Genomic DNA, 17,016 nt, shown 5'->3' on the forward strand with positions numbered 1-17,016 from the left:
GAATAAACTATAATATACATAAATGAATGTATATATATAAAAATTCACTCCTTTGCTCATGCTTAAATCTTCCCTAACGAGTATTTATTGTTACAAAGTCAAGTCAACAAGATTAATGATCCGAATCTGAGGTGGATTTGTTTGGCCAAACCCCAAAACTCAAAAATATGGGTCAGCTATAAATATCGCCGGTAATCAAATAAAGGCAGCCTGTCCTACAGCTACCTTTGGTGGGGAAAATTGGAAACTTTTATGGTTGCTCTGGTTTATTGTGGCTTCAAGAGGCAAACATTGGTGGCGGCCCTCGTTAAAGAAAAGCAAGATTAAACACGCCAGGCCACTTTTCCTTTGCGCTGGCCGTCAATTTCTCGCCTCGGCATTTCATTGCCTTAATTAAATGCTGCATTTTATCTGTGGCAGCTCCAAAGGCAGCCACAGCCCATGCGAGCGAAGAGTGCGGCTGCAGGGGCGCTGCTACAGCAGACAGCAGCTACACGAGCACACTTGGAGAAACACTGAATTGTGAAATTTTCCATCGCTAATTAGTACACCCCTTCGATTGGAGCAGAAGCGGGCACGCCCACTCAACCCACTTCACCCCATCAACCCACTCAAACGGCGTTTGCTTTGAACTTAACAATGGACTTTTATTTACAGTTAGAGCAATAAATATTCTTATAGGAATGCAGTGCCGAGGGCGCGAAAATAAATAACAAACCGACCTGGTCTAGACCGGAACATCCTTTAACTCTTCTGTGGCGTCGCCTGCGGCTCGGCGGCGATATCCTTGCCGGTGTTGCGACCATAGTAGCCATTGTAGGCGGCGTCATGCGAATCGCCAAAGCTAATGGAGTTGCCGCCCACCTGGCCCTGGATGGGCTCCTGGCCCTGGTAGCTCTTGCTGTAGTAGTCGCTGTAGGGCTTGGCAAAGGACGGTTCCGGGCGGTAGTACGGGCCGGGTGCGCCATGGCCGCCATGGCCGCCCTCGTAGTGCTCATGATGGTGATAGTAGGTGGCAGCGCCCACGCCTTGGGGCGTGTACTCGGGGAAAGCGGGCTTGCCGCCAAAAAGACTGGACAGGCCACCGCCAAAGGCGCCTCCGACGCCACCTGGCGGGCGGCAGAGCTTGAAGTAGGCGAACAGGCCTGGCAAAATGATGGCGGCCAGGCCCAGAATCTTCTTCAGACCCGCAATGCCCAGGATGAAAGGCAGGAAGAGCAGCAGCTTCAGCTTGAAGATCTTCAGCACCAGCAGCAGGGGAATAATCATCTTCTTCAACTTCTTGCGAGCTGCAGAACGAGAGGCAAGGTTAGTCTACATCAGGAACTGAATGAGACACCGAATCACTTACAGAAGTGTCCGGCGCGCTTGTTCTCAATGACATCCAGTTCGTCGTCAATGTCATTGCCTATGAAGCGCGCCTCGTAGCGACCGGCCTCGGTGAGCTCCTCGGGCCACTCCAGCTCCAGCGCAGTGGACTTGATGAATCTGCGGCACAGGAAAAAGGATGTGGTCAAACAAGGGCGAATATTCTTTATGCATAAGTTGCTGAGCTCATAAAAAGTTTCTGGCGAGTCAATTAGGCGAGCCGGGACCCACATTAATTGGCAAAACTTGAAGTCATTTGACTAATTGTCTGCCCATTACGACCTACCGTTCGGCGCGGCGGAGCGCGTATTTCACCAGCAGATTCCAGTCGTCGTCCTCGGAGCGCGGCTCCTCGGAGTACTCGAAGGGTTCCTGCAGCAGCGAGCGCTGCTGTGTCTCAGGCAGCCGCACGACGCGCGCAAAGTCCGAGAGACTGTGAAGGAGAGGCAAGAGGTGAGCACGAATCGCTTTAAATGATGGAAGGCGAGCCCTACCGATACTGATCCTTGTAGAAAATTTCATCGAACGTGTTGAGCGCCTGCGTCTTGAAGCACTCGGCCAGGTCGCCGCTCAAGCAGTTGCTGTTGGTGCGCGCCAAATAGGGATCGTTGTCGTTGCCCAAGCCGAAGATGCTCAAAATCGAGGAGCGACCACGCTCCTCGCCCGGCTGCGCCGTCTGCTGTGGCTGCTGCTGGAACTGCAGCGTCTGTTGCTGCTGCTGCTGCTGCTGTTGCTGCGACTGCGGCGCATAGATCTGTTGGATGTTGCTGGACGACTGCTGGTCGGGCAGACGCAGCCCCTCGGCGGCCACGAGGCTGATGCCGCAGCAAGACACGATGGTCAGCAAGGCGAGCGCTCTCATTGTCATGGCTAAAAGACAGAAAATTTCAGGCGCATTAGCCGAATGGCCCATAAAAAGCACATAAAAAGCACAAAACAAAAAAAAAGTGAAAAAAACAAAAACACTTTTCGGCCAATTGAGTCGGGACCGGTCAATCGATGTTTTCTCTGCGATTGGCTTGACGGCTCTGAAGCTGCGCGCTGCAAGCGGAGCTCAGCTGGGCTTGAGACAAAAGTTATGAGTTATATATATGTGTGTGTGCGTGTGTGTGCGATGCTTAGCTCTTTTTTGGCAACTTTAATGCTCATTGTTTGTTTAGTGGTCGAGCTGATTGGCTTTTAGCTAGCGTGGGCTCGGCACCCGGCTCCCAACTGACACAGTTTGAAGAAGCGGCCGGTGTATCGCGTTTGTCACGGCCATTGGCGAAGCTTTTGGCAGCCGCTGTTGGGGCCCAACTTTTGCAGTTATTTGCGCACACGTAATAACTCTCACTTTCCAGCTAAGCGCAGCGCTTACAGCTAACAGAGTCCGCGGTGCTCGCTCGAGCCGATAGGCGAGCTTTCTGTGGCTTTGGCGCCGAACATTAACCGAAATTTTGAACTCTGCTTGCGGCCCAAAGTGAAATGCAATCAAACCGGTTTTTATTTATTTTTCGTAAGGTTGAGTTTGCCTTTTTTTGTGGGCTCTTCTTGTGGCCACTTAACCCTTTGTCCGCAATGAGCTGGCCAAAGCAACTGCACGTAATTGAAATTGTGTTAAATTTACAAAGCGCAAGGCTAATCGACTATAAACAGGAAAAGCTGGATTGCATTATAGAAAACTTAATGCCCTTCAATATGTGTCGTAAAAAAGTAATATTTTTGGAATATTATAATAATGTTGATATATAACTTTCATAATTTTTTAAAAGTAATATATAATAAATTTTATTTATTATATAAATTATATATTATTATTCAATTATGTATCTAAGAGCATCATAATGGACGCAACTAAATTCAAGGAAAAAAGTATTGCCTACTTTCGGGCGGTGTGAAAAAATCTTATCTCGAAGACGGAGTGAATGCTTGGAGTTACATAATTCTATATATTTTTAATACTATTTGCCTTAGTCATGCCAGAAATGCTTCATTATATAATAGCTCATTGCCTCGAGCCATGCCAGACAAATCCGTTGTAAATAATTTAATGAAAAATAAAAAAACACCAAAACCAAACCAAAACTCAATAAGGGTTATAAAATAAATTGCTCTTTGATCCAGGTACGACTGGAAATTAACCAGAAATGTGGACTGTAAAAAAATGTCGTACAAAGCCTGAATTATATTAAACGGCGAGTCCACAAGAATGCTGCAGAGCACACATAATGGAAAATGTTGTTGCATTTGCGAGCAGTTGCTCGTTTGCTCTTTATTCGTTTGACAGGGAATCGATCGATTTCCTATTATGCCACAATACGTCGACGGAAGTATCCTGCCGTGCTACCGTTCGGGCGAGTTGAATTTGCAGTTTAATCAATGCACCACAACACAAAGGAATGCGATTGAATAGAATTTGATGCCTGGAAACGCCAAAAAACTGTGCAACGTACGCTTCATTATGGCAACTGGCAATATTTATGGCAACATTAATGGAAGCGCACAAAAGTAGGCAACGGACCGGAAACTTTCAGCGAAACTTGAAAATTTCTGCAGCAGCCGCAAAGTATGCATCACTTTTTCGCATTATGGCTACTCTAATGACCCCATTGGGGTGTGGTGTGGTAGTAAATCAGTATTTGATGTAAACTGTGTTTTGAATAAATTAAATGGATGTTGGCATTAAATTAAAATTAAGTGCCTTTCACACAAGCTCACAACTAATTTCTGTAAATGTTTGCGAAATTGAAAGCAAATATTGAGAGGGCTCCATTTGTTTGGCTTTCGGATTAGCATCAACCATTGAAGGTCAATGAAATGTTGTAGACATCAGCGTTGCCAAAACATATGCAAATGGCAGATGTTACTCAATTTATTTGTAATCATGCGTTCATGATACATATATGGGAATGTTTATGAATCGCCTTTTGTAGCACACACTCTTGATATTTACTTTATGGCTTTTTCCATGTCACTTTTTTTTCCTTTTTTTTTTTTTTCTTTCGCATATTGCATAACACGTCGCACTTCATTTCACTTCACTTTTGTTTTGTTTTCCGTTGTGGTCCGCTTTACCTTTTGCTGCTTCCTATAAATACTTGGGTTTGTTGGCTTTGTCCTTAACGGCTTACTGAAGTCTTCAGACCCGGTGTTTTAGCTGGCTCTGAAGCGACTGTGCTGCTGCCGTAGCTCGGCAAAGATTTTATATGAAATGCGAGAAGTGTCGAGAAAGAGGTGCAAGCAAAAACGTTGCTTTTTTTGTGCCTCAAGTCAACGCACAAACACAAACACAGACACAAACACAAACACAAACACACACGCAACGAAACAATGGGCCAGAGCAGAGCTTGAGGCCCAGACACCAGCGCAAATCTACAATGCGGATAGCTGAGAGGCACTCGCCCGATCAAGCGGCCATTCATGATGATGTTAAAGAGCCGAAGACGTCAACACGCTCGCACTTGCGGTAGGTTGGGGTCTGGCTAAGCGATGTAGGTCTGTGGGCTGCGGCGTCAACGACTTCGTCGTCCGGCTGGCCGCGCGTCGCAAGCGCCTTGAGAAATCCCCAAAATTATTGTGGCGCACGTCGAGGCCTTGGGTCAAATTCGAGTTTAATTTAAAGAGCCGATGACTCACCATGCGGATCAGCGGGAAAACGTACGTCACAGCCAGCGCCACAGATTATGTAATGCTGAGCACAGGTAATAATCACTTTTACTGTTCGAGACAACTTGCGACTTGGCTGCGACTGAGTCACGCCCACGAAACTGGGGGACAGCGCTCAATTTAAAGTCATGGCAAAATGTGAACAAACTGCTTGCAGCCACAACCACAACAAAAATGTTGGGATTTGCCCGCATGCAGCTGAGGCTGCAATGCACCAATCTTTATTTTCGGATTTTGCGTGCTTCGGCTGCGGTGTGAGCCAATTTTTGCTTTCAGGAAAACCCCCGAGAAGCCAAAGCTCAGATGAAATTGGGAAATTCCCACTTCGGCTGGCGTTTCTAGTCCATGCGCCTTTCTGTTCGCCACCCGTCAACGAGGGAGTTCTGCAGAGAAAATTACACTTATACGACACAACAGGCTAGGCAGCGCCGGAGCAGTAATTACCATTCGGACACAAACGCAACTCGAACATTTCCTAGTCGGTGGGCCTGTGACAGTCATGATGCGGATTGGACAGCTGTGGCAGCTGCCATGTTGCTCAGCTCCACTTGTCATCCAATTAGCCGATGCTCTGGCAAATCGCACATTCCAGAACTGACAGATATTAAAGAATACTTAAGTGGCAGCCAGATCTGTCCACCCGACCATGAAATCTTCATTGTAAGATTCATGTGAATCGTCGCTTAAAACATAATATTATGCGCTTCAGTTAATTCAGATTTCATACGAATTCATTGAATAAATAAATACATTTGTAGGTCATGTTGTCAATTCGAGAGCATTTCCACGAAGTCATTTGACCAAATTGACACCACTGCAGATGCTTACACAGAATTGCGTCCATATGGGTTAAGCCAGCAGACATTCACACCTATCATACACCACACCAGCCATGAGTGTAGGGTATAATTAGATGTGCAGCACTCTGCTTACATTGCATGCTAGTTCACCCTTCCAGCGTGGCCAGCAAACTCTTTCAACCGGAAATCAGCTGTCAGGCACATACGACTGCATAAAGGGCAATAGCTCAGTAACAAAAGAAAATTGCAAAAATGTGTTTAGTGTGGTATAATAAACATGTCTTTCCATGTATATTTTTATTGTGAAAAGCAGCTCTTGAGGAGTGAAAAATGAAGTGAAAGAGATGGAGATGGTGTGTGTAAATTTATTCTATTCAATAGAAAACGTTCAGATAAAGCATGAGCTGAAATCTTAATATATAATGCATTCATAGGGCCAGGCATATTCGACTAACTTGCTAACATAAAAACAAATTAAACTTGGTTTTCGTTTCATGTAATAGACATACACACACGCACACACATACACTCAGCCAAAGATACATTTACAGAAACATCCACAGCGAGGGTGGAGTTAATTAAAATGTCTCTTGGGGCAGACTGACAGATTGTTAAACAAATTAGTTTTTTCTCATCAGTTTTCCAAAAATCGTTGATACTCGTTTGCTTTTGGTTGATGAGCAAATGCTTTGAAAACTAGTTTTTGACACAGACGTCCGTCTGTCCATATAACATTACAGCTTTGAAGTTGAGCGTACGATGGAAAAACAAAAGTTTTGAAACATTTGCAAATCCTTTTTATCTCTTTAACATACGGGTAGAGTTTCCAGAAGCATGGGAATAATAATTGTAACTATGCATAAATGTTTTTGTTATATGGGAAATCCATTGGGTCTGCTGATCATATATCAGCATATGATATGATATGTAAAAAAGTCATAACAGAACAACAAACATTCATGCATAGATAAAATGTTTGTTTAATAATTATTTTGCAGTTTTGTCATCAAATATTTGCATACTAAATTTAAATATAAATTATACTGAATTTACATTTCGTTCGTTAATACTTACATTTCATTTGCTTCTGTCCCATTTTTCATAAGGCCCCGGGGAAAAGTCCTAATGAAAATCTTGTTGTCAGCTTTATAATACAGATTAACTTTTATTCATTTTGTATAGGAGCTTAAGCAGCTTTAAGCAAATCAGGCTGACTAAGTGGATATAACAATATTCAATAAATAAATAAATAAATAAATAAATAAGTACATATATAATGTATACAAATACATAAATTATATAGCATATTCAATAAATTAATCCGTTAAACAACTCAACTAAATGGCTAAAGATAACAGCAACTGCTTTGCGTGTTAATTAAACTATTCAACATAAAAATTCTCTATTTACAGCACTCTAATTAAAGCCCCGAAACACACAACCCGTCGTCAGCTGACAGCATATTCAAGCTGCATAAATATTTATACGAATATTTATGTCTATGCGCAGCATGTTGTTTGTGTATGTATGTATGTGTACAGATAAATAATGTATAGTCGCACATATGCATTCATGTATGGCTAGGCTAAAGTTAAATTTGCATAATTACAGCTACAGGCATCAACACCTGGGGTGCCCAGGTCCTGACTCGTGCGAACTTTCACCTTTCGCTCGTCTGGCTCGTCTGGCCTTCTGCGTCCTACGCCAGCTTGCGGGCCTCCACCAGTTTGTTGATGTCGTTGTATGTGGAGAGCATTGCTGGATTTTCGAAATCCTTGAATTCTTTGCATTTCACGAACGACTGCTCGCAGTCGACGCCATCCTGGCCATCCTTGGCGGCGCGCATGTACTTGAAGAAGCGCAGGATGTCTGGGTTATCGGAGGTCGGCTTGCGCAATTCATTTAGCTCGCTGCCAAATGAATCAGAAAATAATACACAAATTTAACGAATTTCACACATCGCCTAATGCCGATTCATTGCATAATTTCGGGCGTGCAGAAATACTCACCGACTGAGCTGGGCCGAGACGAGGTTGCTGTACGGAGCATACTTTGCGGGATTGGCGTACATCAGGCAGATGAGCTTCTCGCGACAGTGCTCGTTCTCCGAGTTCAGTTTCAGCTGGGCAAACACCGAGTCCAGACGCGACAGCAGCGGACTGTAGAAGGGATCGTAGTTGGACAACAGCAGCGAGGAGTTTGGCACCTTCTGGAAGCTCTGGAATGTGTTCATGTTGGCGGGCGAGGCGGGCTTCTTGGCCATGCCGGGTGCCGCCATGCCGCTGGACGAGCCCGACGAGAGGCTCTGCGAGTTCTTGAAGGAGGCGGCGCCAATGCTTTGCAGCGCACTGAGATACGTGTCCTGCATCTGCTGTCCGCCGTACCTCGACAGCGTGGCCGAGTTCAGCGAGTTGGGATTGAACGGCGCGTACTGCGCCTGCTGCTGCGAGGCCTCTGTATGGCAGGGGAAAGCAAAAGGATATTAGCTGGGCGAATGCCATCGAATGGGCAATTCAACAAACCTGCATTGTACTCATAGCCAGCATTCGGCTTACCATCATCGGCCATCGCGAACTTGTTATCCTCCTCAAAGTTAAGGCTGTTGTCCCGAAAGTCCAGCTCCTGCGGCGGATCCATGGGACGCACAAACAACGGCACGGAGCTGGCCGAGCCCGAGGTAATGCCTGTTAATGAATGGACAAATTATATAAATATTTGTACAATATATTCCAGGAGGAAGTGAACGAGCAGCAGATATGAGCTTGATTATGCATTCTACCTTTCAAAGATTAAACATTTTATTGCTTAACTACTTGGAGCAATGAGTACTCCCCTTTATTACTCAGTCACATTACTTAATGATGCTTCAGTACTCACCCTTGCCAATCAGGCGACTCACGCTGCCAATGATTGTGGGCAGAAAGAGGGCGAACAGCAAGCTCTTTAGCACCTGCAAAGCCATGTAGATGGGCCACATTATCTTCTTGAGTCCTGTCGGAGAACGAGATGCGTTAGTGTGAGTGCGAGAGTGTTGTTCTCGCAAAGTCTTACCTGCAAAAAACAATAGCCGAGCGCTTTGCAGTGCACGGGGAACGTTGAGCTCCACATTGGCCGATTCGAAAAGGCTGCGCTCGAGCCTGACGGGTTTCTCCACGTGCTGCTTTGTGTGATTCTTTTGCAGTGCAAACACGAGTCCTGGCATCGCCTCATATTTGCCCTCGTTGAAGAATTGCTGCACATATTCGGTGAGCAAGTCCTCCAGGCCCTGCAGCTCATTCTGCATCGCAGTCGAGCTCTCGTTTAGCTGCCTAACTCTCTCAAAGGGTTTTGTGGTTGTTGTTGGCTTCGTCGTTGTTGTTGTTGTTGTTGTTGTTACTCTCGTTGTTGTTGTCGTAGTTGTTGACATTTGAGCTGGCTTCGACCTTGCCTCGGCCCAACCATTGTGTGACTCTGCAGGTGCATCCTCTCGCATGTAATCCTTGCGCTTCACAGCGACTGCCAGGCGCAAGTCGCTTTCGCCCTCGACCGGCTGGAAGACCCGGTACTGCCCCGATTTGGTAAACACATTGCGCGATATAAACTCGGGGCTGATGTCCCTGGGCAGGATGGGCCGGAAGCTGTTGTCGTCGTTACGCGCCACGCCCGTCATCGTCGTCAAAGGCTGACTGAAGGCCTGGCCAGCAGCGCCGCCTGTTTGATTGTGCCCGCCATTTGTCAACACCGTGGCATGCCCCAGCTGGCACAGCAGCTGCAGCAGCAGTGGCAGCAATGGCAACAGCAGCGGGCTGCAGCGTCGCTTTCTGTGCGTGTTTGCTTTTAATTTGATCTGACGTCGGGCAACAGCGCTCGGCCTGCTTAGCATTTTCATTAAACTTTTGCTGCACCACTCGGCACCACTCTGCTGTAATTTGTTTTTATATTGTATCTCAATCTCTGGGCTGTTGTGTTTTTCTTTTATTTTGTGCATCAATTTCATGCCACCGTTTCGCTGGATCGCTGTTGCACGTTCTGTTCGTTACGCTCTCTGCAATGAAAGCCAAAGGCGTTAAACTTGTTTCTCTCGCACTCTCACGCCGCGAGGGCGGTTTGAGCGATTGGCCAGAGCTGCGATTCGCTTGGCGCATAAATCATTTTACAGCACGTGCGTGACAGACGCGCCGAATGTGACCTGCAGCAGCTGCCCACCCACTTGTTAATCAGCTTGTCTATTAACCAAACACTTCCTCTCTCCCTCTCTCCTTGTTTTCTGCCTCTGCCTTTACCACTCCCCTCTCCTCACACTCCAACCGAAGAGCGCAGCCAGCGGCGTTTTGTTAGGCGTTAAGCAAGCAATGCACGTCGCACACTTTTTATTTGTCTTTGTCGGCGACGCTTTTTAGCACCCAGACTCCCCGCACGCCGTTCTCCTCTCCTCTAGGCGCCTCAAAAGTGAAAATGTATACAGTTTGTTTATATTTGCACCACATTTCAGCGGTTCAGCTGAAGCTGCGCCCGACAAACCAAGCCAGCTCACGATATTTTCATGTCGAATTTTCACTTTCGATTTTGCTGCTGCTTGGCTGCATAATGAATGTGCTCGAGAAAAACGAGTATTACAGAATTACTATCAAGAGGTATTCAGCTTCAGAGAGCAACACAATTGAAGAGCAAAAACTCTTTTCTCTTTCGGTTTTGAGAAGACTTATTAAGTGAATAAAGATATTCTGTTTGATGATTATAAAATATGTAATATAATTAAATATTTACTGATTTATCATAGTTTTGACATGCGTTTGCAATAGGTAAATTGGCAGAGCTCTAATTATAAAACTGCATAGCTCAGTGCTCTTGTTGATTTATGAAATCATATGATCTATATTAACACCGGCATGCAGAGAAAATGTTGGAATTATGCAATATATTCGATTTCAAATCGAATCAGCAAATAGTTGTTAGTTAGCATAATTAAGCTCCCTCCAACTGCGTCATGTTGATAATGAGCAGGCTTAGGCAATTGTAGCTATTCCGCTAGGCTGATTGAAAATTGGCAATAATTATTGCAGTGCGACTACTGACAGTTGCCACTGGCATAATCGATGTATTATATAAAGTGGCAGTTCCGAGTCCTTGGAGAATACTCAAGCAGCGCAATTGACCTGGCACTGTGTACATACATATATAGCTTCTATTTTCAATTAACACACACAGTTTCTAGCCAAATAGCCAAGTCCTTTGAAATAATTCAATTATACAACATTTGCACTATACTAATTTATATTATATATTGTGTTTTATTCTAAGCACTTTCTTCACACATTTAAATGGTGCATATTATTTTCAATTCAAATATATAATTTGCTGCAAATTAAAGTGAACTCTGGAGCTCAGGCCACACCGCAAGCATTCAACCAGCTTATTGTAACAAATTCGTTCGTGTGTGTAACGCATTGAGACTAATTCATACGTCAGCTGACTGCATTTGGCACAAAGCAATCAAATATTAATAGCCAGCAGAAGACGAATGAGCAGTTCGAGCAGTTGTTCTCTGCTGAAAAACTAATTAACACGAACAGCAAATGATACTGATGCTTTATAAATGGTGCATTCACGTTGCACTCGCTGCAATCATTTATCATGGACAGACGCATTTACTGCCACTGTTGCAGTTGCAGTTGCAGTTGCAGTTGGAGCTGCCAATGCTTGGCAAACAAACTAACTTAGTTATTCACTTGCACACGCGTTTGAAAAATCCGTGCTCATAGGGGCTTTGGCTCTAATTATCCGCAGTCTGCTCGAGCTGTGCTTACTGCGATGTCTGCATGCAAATTAGCTGCCAGAATGTAAATGTTTAGATGAAACCCGAAAGTCGACGGGCAGAACCAACTAACGAGACTTTATCACGATGTTTGCATCTCTCTGTAGGGCAGCGGAGCAAGCCAGGCTGCTAGTTTCTGATTCTCTTCTAGCTCCAGCTGGCTTCATGCTCTAATATTCTTGCCCCCACATGTGGCACGAGTTTGGCTCAGCCAAACTGCAGCTGGCAGACAGCAGCTTTTAATCTGCTTGGCTCTGGGCTCGTGGCCTTTTACTTTTGCTGCTTCTGGCTCAGTGTGGGCTTGGCTCATCTCAAAACTCTGTTCTAGTCGCAGACGCAAGTTTCTCAATTAATTCGCAAAACTTTTCGAAACTTATGACAGCCGCCGTCGCCGTTGCCTTAATGCAAATTGATGGAATTGGATCATAAGTCGCGTCCAAGTTGTTGCATGCGAATGTCATTAGCTTTATATAAAGGCACAAAAGGCCACCAGACAGTGGAGTGAAAGAGAAGGAGAGCGAGAGAGAGAGAGAGAGAGGAGAGATTGACGTGTGTGCAGAGCTGCGGGGTTATTAAGCTCACTGTCAGCATTTGCGACATGCTCGAGCACGCACTGCTGTTGGTAATAACACAAAGTACAAAAGTTAGACAATGCCTTGAGCCACCGCAACAAGTTTGTGTAACAAGTTGACAAACGGCCGCCAGTTAGCGGTCAAAAGCGCTCATAAACAAACACTTGGACGTCGCAATTGTCTCGGCCAAACGGCTGACATAACCGTTAGCAACAGTGCTCAAGTGTGGTCTAGAACCAGTTATCAGCTGCCCCAGCCGAATCACTTGCCACAAACAGACGCAAAGGCTGGCCAAAAGCCAAATGGGATTGTCGGCCATTCGAGAGAGAGAAGGGTAGTTGTGTGAGTGAAGACGGCATGGGAATCGGAAACTTATAGAATAAGTCACTTGAACATACCCTCTGTGGACTGATAGAGTGTGGCTTTAGGCATTCAACTGCAATAAGAACTCGTTATAATTGCAAATAAAGTCAAACATTTAAGAGCTACTAAGTCTCTGTCATGCAGAACGTGGAATGTGGACTTCGGATATTCAAGTATCTGGCATTCATCAGGCAAATCAATATATTCGCTTAGATGGCAAGGCAAACGGACAACTGGGGGCTAGCGCTAGTTAGCTGTGTGAGCTCATATCATTTCTGTCATATGCAGAGCACAGCAAATAAATTGAGTTCCTTGGGGAAATGACAGCCAGTTGCGGCAACATTGACAGTTGTTCAAAGAATTCCAAACAATTGATAAAAATCAAATCATTTTCCGCAATTGTTCCAACAACATCCTCGATTTGTTCATCTTTTGTTAACTTAAGCACAGCCGGAATTCATCCTTAAAATAAAATCCATTCAATAAGTACTGCAATCAATCAAAAGTTAAAGTCCGTCCTGAAATAGCTCATAAAAAAAAAAGAGAGAGAGAGAGAGAGAGAGAGAGAGAGAGAAAACAAAAGAAAACAACGTAAAAAGTCAATTTAGTAAGGCTTAAATGAGCTCCTGTCATACTCCCCACTCTGATTAATGGCTAAATCTAGCTGCGCATATATGTATGTATATACCTAGTCGCTTCTCCACTCCACACCAATTTCTAGTCTATTCTTGGTTTGTGCTTGAATGTCAATTCATATCAATTTCCTGAGCCGAGCCAATCCATTCGCCGCCGCTGCTTTCCGTGCCGCGATTGGCCCGTGTAATGCAATTTGGCTGTGCGTCAAATGTGAAATGTTGTTTTCGCCAATTAGTTACCAATTTCGCCTGCAGCCCAGGCCCATTAAGCGCTGATTGTTTTTCGTTTCCCCCCGGTTTTGGCCTGTGATTTTTGGGGCGTCGGCTGCCAATCAAATTGACTAATTTGTATGCGTGGTGTATGCCTTGCTCGCCTTGCTGTTGGCCAAAAATAACTTTAACTGCAGTCCCCGATCGCCAAAAAAAAAATGCCATTTGATGCGGATGCTTTAGAAAGTTACATCTCCGCATCGCGTGCGGTCGTTAAGCACCGGCCAATAAATCCAAATTGAATTGTTTTGGCGCACAAATTACGCAATCCCTGCAAAGACCTGCCGCCCATCCAATGACAATGGCCAACAGCTCAATTTGAGACTAGCAGCCAAATCGCGTTGGCACTCGCGCAGCGCCTCTTTTCCGGCTGGACGATTTGTCAGAGACAAATGTGCATGCGGCCTCTATCTGTCGGATGCGTATGGCACTCGTCAACTGGCGGCAGTTGCACTCGCAGTGGCAACTTTCAAAGTTGCTGCTCATCCGCTGCTGCACGTCCTCAAAGCGAGAGTTGGAAATCATCAACAGAAGCAACTGAAGTAGCAGCAGCGGCAGCAGCAGACACTTATGCTGCCAGTAAGCGAAATGAAAGTACTTTGTGTGTGTGTGTGCTGCACTGAATGTATCTGGCAGATACATTTCACCAGGCCCAACCACATTTACACGCACCACCGGCCAGCACCACAGCTCCACATTGCGACAGTTTCAGTTACAGCTGCTTAACGTTCGGTAATCAATAGTCTCCGCATTAATGATGAGCTCTCGGTGCAGCAGTCTGTGAAATTATTAACATTTTGCAGTTGATTGATGGCAGCAACAACCACAGGCAAGACCAAAACGAAAATACAAACAACAAACAAAAACGAAAACAAATAAAATTAAGTTGTGGACTTTCTTGTAGGCGCATACTCGCACACACTCGGATGACTCGAATAGAAAGTGTCATATGACATTGTTGTTGCAACTGTTGCTGCTGCTGCTGTTGCTGCTGCTGCTGTTGTTGTTGTTGTTGCTGCTGTAGCCGGGTTCGATTCTCTGTTAATTGAGGTAGGCCAGTTGTTAAGTCTTATATAACACAACCAAGCTCTTCAACAATTCAATTCAAGCCCTAGCTCGCTGGCGCGCTTTCAATTTCAAAGTCCATTCAACAGACTGAGAGAGAGAGAGAAAGGCAGAGGTGTGTGTGAGTGTGAGAGAGAGAGGTGTAAGTTCGTCGACAGTGAAATGTTAACAATTGACTTGGCTATTATTGCTGTCACGCTTGCTTTAGATCTCCGCAAAATCTCACGTAATTATAGAGCCGAATGAATTTTCAGCGCCGTTACATCGAAATGCCAAGAGACCAACAAACAGAAAACAAACTCACTTTCAATCCGCTTGGTTTTTTAATTAGTTTACCTCTTAGATAATGCGCATTAGTTTAGTTGGCTGCAGCTTGCGGTTAATTGATTTGTTTTACACATTTTTACGGGCTTTGGCCTTTAGCACTGCTCACTGGGGACTTGACAAAACTTTTGCGGAATTCCGCCAAAAAGAATTTGGCTCGAGACTTTACGAATTTCGTTGAAACTTTCGTTTTTGGCTTTTGCTCTGACTTGTTCGGAAATTGGAATTGCAGTCGGCGTTGGTGAAATGCCTGCAACGAGCGACTAACTAACCGACTAACCGAAACCCGACCGAAAACCCGTTCACTTTGCGCCAACACTGCGATTCATCACTTCTGTCAATGCAATTGTTGCGTTCGCGCTTGCGTTTGGCTCTTTTCACTTAGCCCACTTTGAGCACAAGTCAGATCTGCGATTTGTCGAGATATTCAGATGATTTCTACTCGATTTGGCATTCCGTCGATATGGGCGCGCAATAACGGTTAAATGCTAGCCCAAGTGTGCTTTCATTTGCATAAATACCAAGCGCGGACCGGCACTGCGTTGCGACTGTCTCACAGCTCGCCAAGAGTTGGACTGTCGGGCGAAAGCCAACGGCTGCGATGTCGACGCGGCGGGTGCGATCAACCAGTTTGGCTGGCTGCAACGTAAGCGTAAGCGGAACGTAACGGCTTACGTTGCAGAGAGTCACAGCTGTTCGCTGCGCGTGGAGCGGCTGCTGGCGCTCCACTAAGAGCAATATCCGTCCGAGCTGACATTGACGGCGCGTCGTAAACAGAGTGACAAAGCCACAAGCGATTTTCTCTTTTACACGGAAATTTGAAAGGCTAATGAAAACTGAGCGAGTGTGAAAAACCAAAGCTGAGACTCCATTTAACCCTGGGCCGGCTGCAGCTCGTCAATGTCGGCAGCGCCAAAGATTACAAATCTCCTCCATTTGTGCTTTATCATCATCGCGAACAATAAATGTCATAGCCCTGCATCATAGATTAACGGAAATGCCCAAGTCAGGCCGGCGGACCCAAGCCAAATTGACTTTCGTTTTTAATGGGCAAAAACCGAACTGCAACTGCAGAGCGAAGGCAAAGTAGATGCAAAAGATGCCCATTCATTGAGTGCTATACGAGTCATTACAGAATAACATGGACCACCCCAAGCTAGAAGGTGATTGCAGCCACGCCCGCTTTTCAGTATGTGGCTCAAATTATTAGCGTAATGGGCAATTAGAGAGGCAACACGTGCGGCAAACCGAAGACGTCTAAGAAGTGCCTCCAAAAACCCATCAATCCCTTCGATTCGGGTCTTTGGCAAAATTTACTGAGTCATCAAGGCAGAGAGAGAGAGAGAGAGAGAGAGAGAGAGAGAGCTCATAACAGCTTTTGCATGCTAAATTTAGAAATTTCTCACCTTTTCCTGGCTATAAAGTATAATTTGGGCCTAATTAAAATATGTAGAGCTTCGAAAATCGATGTAAATTAAAATGAATATTCAAATATTCATGCAATTTTGATTTCAAATTATGCATCATTAATATGTGCGGGCTGTAAAAGAAATATTTTAAAACACAAACTGAATCATCAAGAGATGATCAATATGAGTTATACTTTTGTGAATATCGTTGGCTCTTAATATACTTAAAATATTTTTAAAACCTTTAAACAAAATGTTCTCTGCTTCGTTTGCTCCATCATGATCGATCAGCATAAAAATATCTTTTGATTCACATCACGCAATCTCATCATAGAAGCGCCAATTAAATATCCGATTAATTTATAGTGAAAATATTAATATATACCATAAATATTTAATCTGGAAAAACTCTTTGATGATATTAAAATATATTCAATAAGATGCTTTGTTCGTATCGTATATCGCCAGCATTTTAAAAAGTTGTCCCATGAGTGAGGCTAAACCGTCAATTGCAGAGTTTCACTAACTAGTCCATCGACTTGGCCAAATCAGTGGGGTGTAGTATTTATTTATTGGCCGGCGAGCGAGTTTCTTTGGCCGGTTTACGCACGAGAAAGTCATAGCCCAGAATTGTCCAACTAACCGGCACATTGTTATTAATTTCTGGTGACAAACGTGGCCATTGAGCCGTGTGCCCAACGACCAGAAACCGAGTGGAGCGAGGGCTGGCCTGGCCTGCTGCCCTCAACTTCGACCACAATCATTCAAAGG

General features: G+C 44.9%; 2 protein-coding genes across 5 annotated transcripts; both read right to left on the minus strand.

Annotated features, from left to right (window-relative positions):
* Nucleotides 1–621: 621 nt before the first annotated feature.
* On the minus strand, nucleotides 622–4,565 carry Osi2 (DUF1676 domain-containing protein Osi2). 3 transcript variants are annotated; one of them, XM_018113463.3, is made up of 5 exons: nucleotides 4,423–4,565; nucleotides 1,863–2,238; nucleotides 1,655–1,801; nucleotides 1,352–1,488; nucleotides 622–1,289 (listed from the first exon to the last, which is right to left on the minus strand). In XM_018113463.3, the coding sequence occupies exons 2-5, from the start codon at nucleotides 2,234–2,236 to the stop codon at nucleotides 745–747; spliced, it is 1,203 nt and encodes a 400-aa protein (XP_017968952.1). In that variant the 5' UTR covers nucleotides 2,237–2,238; nucleotides 4,423–4,565; the 3' UTR covers nucleotides 622–744. The 3 variants fall into 3 exon arrangements, with proteins under 3 accessions (XP_017968952.1, XP_089112639.1, XP_089112673.1); XM_089256513.1 differs by lacking the exon at nucleotides 4,423–4,565 and adding an exon at nucleotides 2,702–3,022; XM_089256547.1 differs by lacking the exon at nucleotides 4,423–4,565 and adding an exon at nucleotides 2,335–2,682.
* Nucleotides 4,566–7,063: 2,498 nt separating this feature from the next.
* Osi24 (Protein) lies at nucleotides 7,064–15,416 on the minus strand. Of its 2 annotated transcripts, none has more exons than XM_018113457.3 (6): nucleotides 14,849–15,416; nucleotides 8,865–9,837; nucleotides 8,691–8,804; nucleotides 8,336–8,497; nucleotides 7,823–8,267; nucleotides 7,064–7,723 (listed from the first exon to the last, which is right to left on the minus strand). In XM_018113457.3, exons 2-6 carry the CDS (start codon nucleotides 9,787–9,789, stop codon nucleotides 7,513–7,515), a joined length of 1,857 nt encoding a protein of 618 aa, XP_017968946.1. In that variant the 5' UTR covers nucleotides 9,790–9,837; nucleotides 14,849–15,416; the 3' UTR covers nucleotides 7,064–7,512. The 2 variants fall into 2 exon arrangements, with proteins under 2 accessions (XP_017968946.1, XP_017968944.1); XM_018113455.3 differs by having other exon boundaries at nucleotides 14,817–15,416.
* Between the last annotated feature and the right edge of the window lie 1,600 nt (nucleotides 15,417–17,016).

This window comes from Drosophila navojoa, chromosome 2, assembly GCF_054131105.1.
Source record: "Drosophila navojoa isolate 15081-1374.11 chromosome 2, UAZ_NAV_1.0, whole genome shotgun sequence".
NCBI classification, from domain to species: Eukaryota; Metazoa; Arthropoda; class Insecta; order Diptera; family Drosophilidae; genus Drosophila; species Drosophila navojoa.

Bases quoted from the DNA above. Each gene is read 5' to 3' on its own strand.
- Osi2 (XM_018113463.3), bottom strand. From the start codon at position 2,236: ATGACAATGAGAGCGCTCGCCTTGCTGACCATCGTGTCTTGCTGCGGC. The intron at 1,802-1,862 runs GTAGGGCTCGCC...TCTCCTTCACAG, and splicing joins TTCTACAAGGATCAGTATCG to TCTCTCGGACTTTGCGCGCG. The intron at 1,290-1,351 runs GTAAGTGATTCG...CTCGTTCTGCAG, and splicing joins CAAGCGCGCCGGACACTTCT to CTCGCAAGAAGTTGAAGAAG.
- Osi24 (XM_018113457.3), bottom strand. From the start codon at position 9,789: ATGAAATTGATGCACAAAATAAAAGAAAAACACAACAGCCCAGAGATT. The intron at 8,498-8,690 runs GTGAGTACTGAA...ATTCATTAACAG, and splicing joins GAGTCGCCTGATTGGCAAGG to GCATTACCTCGGGCTCGGCC. The intron at 8,268-8,335 runs GTTTGTTGAATT...CCTGCCATACAG, and splicing joins TGGCTATGAGTACAATGCAG to AGGCCTCGCAGCAGCAGGCG.